At 31.1% G+C, this 6,923-nt stretch overlaps 1 protein-coding gene across 8 annotated transcripts in view; it reads left to right on the top strand.

Moving 5' to 3' along the window:
- The window catches only part of LOC106466528 (transcriptional activator Myb-like), a 57,446-nt gene that overhangs the window by 30,548 nt on the left and 19,975 nt on the right, over positions 1 to 6,923 (top strand). For 6 of the 8 annotated variants that reach the window (XM_022394563.1, XM_022394561.1, XM_022394565.1 and 3 more), the window contains 2 exons: positions 4,029 to 4,132; positions 6,351 to 6,479. In XM_022394563.1, coding sequence (XP_022250271.1) covers positions 4,029 to 4,132; positions 6,351 to 6,479 — 233 coding nt within the window. Of the gene's footprint in view, positions 1 to 1,634; positions 1,881 to 4,028; positions 4,133 to 6,350; positions 6,480 to 6,923 lie in introns of those variants that run through there. The other 2 variants (XM_022394567.1, XM_022394566.1) reach the window with 2 other exon arrangements.

Below are 6,923 nucleotides of genomic sequence, written 5' to 3'. Positions count from 1 at the left end.
CCGAACAACTTATATATCTAACAATATTCAATATATTGAATGAATAGTCTCCATTCTTATCGATGATGCTTTTCCATCTTACAATCAAGTTGTTAATGCCCTGATTAAGAAATCACTTGGCTTTGAAGCAAAATACATGTCGATGTCCTCTTTAACACCTTCCATATTTGTATACGTTTTCCCATTAAGATGGTGTTGCAGCGAAAGAAAAAGATGGTAATCTGATGGTGCCATATCTGGAGAATATGGTGGGTGGGGGAGAACTTCCCAACCCAACTCCATACTCTTGTGTTGCGTAAAACGTGCCACATGTGGACGTGCAATGTCGTGGAGAAGAAGAACACCTTTCTCATTGACGAGTGAAGGGCGTTTCTGATGAAGGGCTTGATTTAAACGTTTCAGTTGCTGACTATAGATCTCTGCATTGACAGTTTGCTGTGGATTGAAGAGTTCGAAAGGAATTACTCCTTTGATGTCCCACCAAATGCAAAGCATCACTTTCTGCGGATGGAGTCCAGATTTGGGGGTTGGAAGTGGTTTTTGTCTAGGATTGAGCCTTTGTTTTTGGCGTTTAATATTCGCAATATTCACACGTTGGAAACGATGATCATCAGAAAGTTCGTGAGGCACCCAAACACCTTCTTTAAGGAGTTTTTCCCATATTCTTTAGATGTGTGCGTATTGTCTCATGAGAGACATGCAATTTCAGGGCCATTTCCCGAGTGTGTTACCTTGGGTTAGACTCAACAAGCGTCTTCAGAGCATCAATATCAATTCCAGCATGTCGGCCCCCTGCCATCACAGTTTTTCGTCACCTGAACGAAGTTTGTTGAACTATCGTTGACATTTACGAACGTTCAAAAAATTTACATAAACTTCTTTGATATTCTTTGTGGCTACAGAGGCGTTGTTTCCCTTCTTGTATTCAAACAGCATTGCATGCCGAATGTGTGTCTCGTCGTGTGCCATCACTATAAGGGATTAGAGTACACTAAACTTTACATATTATACAGGCTATACTAACGTGATACTTAGCCGGTTCGTTTAACTATTATACGTGATGTACGTTTTTTGGGAGGTGGTTAATGAAAGTGTTCCAAAACGCGACATTAATTTCTTAACGACCTAATAAAACCCACACCTCAAAATTGGAGGGCAGTTTCCTTGAGAATTCTGTATTCACATAATTTCATTCTTTTGATTTACCTTTCTAAACTGCTCTTCACTTTTTTAAATAAATTAAATGTGACAGGGGTATGCTTCTGGCTGTGGGTAGGCAGCATAAATAGGTTGGGAACCACTGGTGTTGTAGAACATGCTTATATACAAATGAAATTCTTGGCTTTAATTTAAGCCAACCCAGGACAATATAGAAAAAATATTAGCCCTATCAAAATTATAATTATAAGCAGTAGTCTAGAAAAATGATGAATACAGAAGTAAACGTTTACAATAGGCATATTTGTAATAGATTGCTCTATTTCACTTTAATATTTTGGTAAATATTATTTTTCTACAATATTTTTCTTTTTTTCCTTTGAAAATACCTGTCTTATCATTCTTATCAAAATTTATGCTTTTGCTCAAAATTCCTGACATTGAATTGTTGAAATATTGCATGTATACATCTTACACATAGTTGAATGATTTGCCACATTGGATTATAGTATAAAAAATGAATAAATAAGACAAACAACGAACCTAAAGAGACAATTATCCTAGACTAATTTGATGTCCAGAAGACCCTCCTATGGTCCTGATGAAGAAAGTACTACTTTTAAATAATACACTCCTTTGGGACCATCTTTTGATTGCTCTAATTGATCTTCAGTGATGGACCATGGTCTGTTATGTGATTGATGTTTATGTATAAATCCATGGTACTTTTATGATAACTCCTATGAAACTAAAAAACTCAAAGATCTTGAATAAGTTATTTTACATATATTTCAATGATGAAGCTCTCAGATTTAGCATGTATTGAATTTTATTACTGTTTAAGGGCTTATTGTGGCCTAGTGGTTAGTGTGCCATACTGACAGTTTGAGGGTCCATGGTTCCCCTACCCATTGCTGGGGAGAGGGTTACACTCTGGATGTTAATGTTGTGGGTGCTTTATAAGAGTGATTGTGAAATCCTACTGTTTGATTAGAATAGCCCAAGAATTGGTGGTGGTTACTCTAGTCTATCAGTTCAAAGTTAGGGGTGGCTAGTGCAGTTAGCCCTTGTGTAGCTTTACACAAATATTCAAAACAAGTCTGACTTTGCTGATATGCATCAGTCTTAACATTAATACTGTCAAGGTTTGGTGTCATTGGATTCCACAGGTTTCACTAATGGTACTCTTAAAGTCACCGTTTCTCTGTATTAGATGTTATGAAGACTTCACCATAAATACTATGAAGTTTCCTGTCTCACAGGGTTTTACTTTTGTTATTGTTAATTACTCAGCTTTGTATGGTTTTAATAAGTTTTACATAAACTACTAACAAGATTTTACCTTCACTGGTTTTGCTGGTACTTACTAGACCGTAGATTCACTGGTTTTTGATTTTATCATCAGTACTATTGAGATCCTAGTTGATTTTTCTTAGGCATTCTCATCAGTACCTTAGCAACACTGATTTCTGTCAGTATTGTCATGTTCTTTACCTTAGTCAGGTTTTATAAGTATTATCATTAGCATTATTAAGATCTTTAGCTTCACTGGTTTCTGTAGGTTTTACTATCATTACTATTATCACAGTTAAAGAATTGTTATATTTTATTTTTACACAACTAGAAGAAAAAAAACTAGTAAGGTTTGTTCAGGAATTTTTGTAAAAATTTTCATACAGGTGTTCAGCATGTGTGACATGCAGACATATCCTGTAATAATATAGAAGTTGTTTCCCAATGATTGATTATTTAACTTCCTCAATGTCATTGCAGAAACCCATGGTCTATGGTTGCTAACAATGTCTTGTTCTAGTCAATCAACCAATTTGTTCTTTTTGAATCAGTTGATATGTTGGAAGCAAACTTTTTTTTTTAATTTTGTCATTATAGAAATAAGTAAAACAGATATTTTTTTGTTTGTTTTTTTTTCACCCTGAGAATATCTGAGACTTTATTTTTGGTCTTGACACATTGAAAGATAATTTATTTCATGTATGTAAAGGACAAGTGATTAGCAGCTCACTTTGATTTTAAAGCTTATTAAAGAAGTACATTTGTGCCCACTTCTTACCATTTTGTATATTTGTTTAACATATACATTCCAGAAAACTATATATTGTTTTCTGTTTTGTTTTGTATTTTACTGACAAGAAATTCAAAAATCTTGTAACTTGACAGATTTTGTTTTTGACATGTTGCTAGTATTTGTTTTGTATTGAATTGCACATGTTGGTTTCATATTGTCTTTGGTTTTATCATAATATTTTTGAAAATCAAGTTGATAAATTGTAAAATGACTCAAGTGTTTTTAAAATGTTTAGTTATTTGGTCTTGTAAATAAAATACCAATTAAATAACACCATTCTAATTTACTTTATCTGTAATATTTATTATGCTGTGCCTCTGCTTTTCAATTTCTTTTGTATCATGTATTTAATTTTTTGGCATAATTAATTTTTTTCTTAATTTTTACATTATTTACATCTGCAGTAATGTGTAAAGAAAATATTTTTAACAAGTTTAGAAATTCCACCAAAATAATTATTATATATGTGCTAAGACTTAAAAAAAAAGTTTAAATAAGATAGAGAAATAGCAAGAATCTTAAATATGAAAAATCATAAGTACATGCTTTTTAATTCACATTTAAAAGTTAATTTTGAATTAATGTTTTGAGATCTGTTAGTGATAAAACTTTCTACTGGCATTAGAAATATTTAAAGGTTGAGAGTTATTAGAAGTTTAATCAGATCTTTTTTCTCAAGTTTCATTCCTCGTGCCAAGTAACAGGAAAAATCTTAATGTTGATTGAAGTTTTGTAGTTCAGCTTTTAAAAGTACTTTTTATATATAAACTTTAACTGGTTTCAGGAAGATGAAAAAGTATTTGAGCTGGTAAAAAAATATGGACCTAAAAAATGGACTCTCATTGCCAAGCAACTGAGGGGACGAATAGGAAAACAGTGTCGAGAGAGGTATAGTAGTAAAACTAAATAAAGCACACACATTCATCTAGACTAATTTGGTGGCATTTTAAGTCCCCTTACAGGTCTAAAAGTGCTCAAAATTACCTGTAAATTTATTGAAAATTGCATCTTATTATAAACAAACTGCTCTGTTTTACTTATTCAATCTCAGTTGAAGTCTATTGTTCAATAGACTTTTCTTTATCTGGAGTTCTTGTTTCCTTTTTGCCTTTAAGAATATATCAAATTGTCCTCTACTTATAGGTTCATTATACTCGAGTATATTAAATTGTCCTCTACTTGTAGGTTCATTATACTTGAGTATATTAAATTGTCCTCTACTTATAGGTTCATTATACTCGAGTATATTAAATTGTCCTCTACTTATAGGTTCATTATACTCGAGTATATTAAATTGTCCTCTACTTATAGGTTTATTATACTCGAGTATATTAAATTGTCCTCTACTTATAGGTTCATTATACTCGAGTATATTAAAATTGTCCTCTACTTATAGGTTCATTATACTTGAGTATATTAAAATTGTCCTCTACTTATAGGTTCATTATACTCGAGTATATTAAATTGTCCTCTACTTATAGGTTCATTATACTCGAGTATATTAAATTGTCCTCTACTTATAGGTTCATTATACTTGAGTATATCAAATTGTCCTCTACTTATAGGTTCATTATACTCGGGTATATTAAATTGTCCTCTACTTATAGGTTCACTATACTCGAGTATATTAAATTGTCCTCTACTTATAGGTTCACTATACTCGAGTATATTAAATTGTCCTCTACTTATAGGTTCATTATACTCGAGTATATTAAATTGTCCTGTACCTATAGGTTCATTTCATTCATTCAGTGCATGTTTCTTGATGCTTAAAAATGATTTGGATCTTAAATTTCAATACAAAATGTTAACCACCCAGAGGTGGATCTAATGTAACCCAAAGAACATGTAGGATATTTAAATTAATATACCACATTAAAAGTTTTGAAGATAAATATTTGATCCTTATACTTGAAGATATACTGTAATCTGTGTACAGGCTTGAAAAAACATCTCTCAATTCAACTTGAGGGTATGCTCGATGGCATAACTAGTTTCTAATCCAAATAGCCTATTTACAATATATTATGATATTGGTCAATAGACTGAAACTGGAATTGAATGAACATAACAATGCAGTTTATTCAGTATTAAACTTGTAAGGGTTAACTGTGTTGTAACATCTTATTATCTTTTTTTTAACATAGAATATTATGTTTTTAAGGGTTAACTGTGTTGTAACATCTTATTATGTTTTTTTAACATAGAATACTCCGTTTTTAAGGGTTAACTGTGTTGTAACATCTTATTTTTTTTAACATAGAATATTACGTTTTTAAGGGTTAACTATGTTGTAACATTTTATATTTTTTGAACATTTAATATTTGGTTTTTACCTTAAGGTAACATAGTATACAACATCTTTGATTAAAGTGTAATTAGAAATTAATTAAAATATAATCTGAAAGTCCATCATAATTATTCATATTGACATCAAACACTTTGGTAACTGTTTCATCATTTATCACTGTTTTAGTCATTGTACAATTCACTGTCATGGGAGTAATTAACAAAGATGTTTATTAGTGTATGCATGTTTTGATCATAAAGAGAATATTGTTTCACATAACATTGACATGTAGGGCATGAATACCAATAGTGTGTTTAATAATGCAAGTGATACATAAAATAAATTAGCAGTTAGTACTCAGATTAATGAATATGAAGTGCTGAAGAATAAAAATTGAAACACTGTAAGATAAAGTATCTTTTTTTGTCATTAATGAAACAGATGATAAAAACAAAGGTTGCAATAAATTATTCATAGAGTAAGAAGTAGTAAAACAATTTTGTCAGAAGGGAAAATCCAAAACTATAAAATGGGGAAACCTGTTAGGTAATAAGCCATCCTAAGACCAAGCCTAATACATCAATGTGAGAATTAACATCTAATGACTGGTATCTGACTTTTATAAGATGAAAGTTAACTTTATTAATTGGTTGCTTAGCTAAAGATGTATAAATATTTTATTTCTTGAGTTAATTTTAAGGTGCTTCTACCTATCACGTTTTTCAGCTGTCCAGTTGATATTATATCAATTGCAATACCTAACTGGTTTATCTTATAAATACATAACCTAAGGTTTATCTAATGTTTTCTCTCCAGGTGGCACAATCACTTAAACCCATCTATAAAAAAGACAAAATGGACCGATGAAGAAGAAAGCATTATATATAGTGCACACAGACAATTTGGAAACCAGTGGGCAAAAATTGCGAAATTATTACCCGGAAGGTTAGTTTATATTTCAATTGCAGTAAAAACTTTATTACCAAATATTAGTATTGTTTATTCTTGGAAAATATGTATCTTTTTATTTATTTTTTCTTCGATTTGGAGACTTCTGTCACAGATTGTGAGGCATAAAATATGAGATTTTTGTGTGTGTGTGTTGATATGACCATTTTTATGAGGGACGTTTTAATTTTCTTTCCATTCTAAGAAATATGTTGAAATTTTGTGGGTTAAAACATGCCTGATCCTTGTTTTTAAGCTTTCAGTAATTGAATATTCTAGACTTTATTATATTTTGATATAACCTTTTTTCTTTTTTTTACTGTTGTTACTTGTGTTAACTGAGCAAGTTTTTTGCTGTTGTTACTTGTGTTAACTGAGCAAGTTTTTTGCTGTTGTTACTTGTGTTAACTGAGCAAGTTTTTTGCTGTTGTTACTTGTGTT

This window comes from Limulus polyphemus, unplaced genomic scaffold (assembly GCF_000517525.1).
Source record: "Limulus polyphemus unplaced genomic scaffold, Limulus_polyphemus-2.1.2 Scaffold2290, whole genome shotgun sequence".
Lineage (NCBI taxonomy): Eukaryota > Metazoa > Arthropoda > Merostomata > Xiphosura > Limulidae > Limulus > Limulus polyphemus.
The sequence above is the reverse complement of the archived record's forward strand: the minus strand, read 5'-3'. Positions and strand labels throughout refer to the sequence as shown.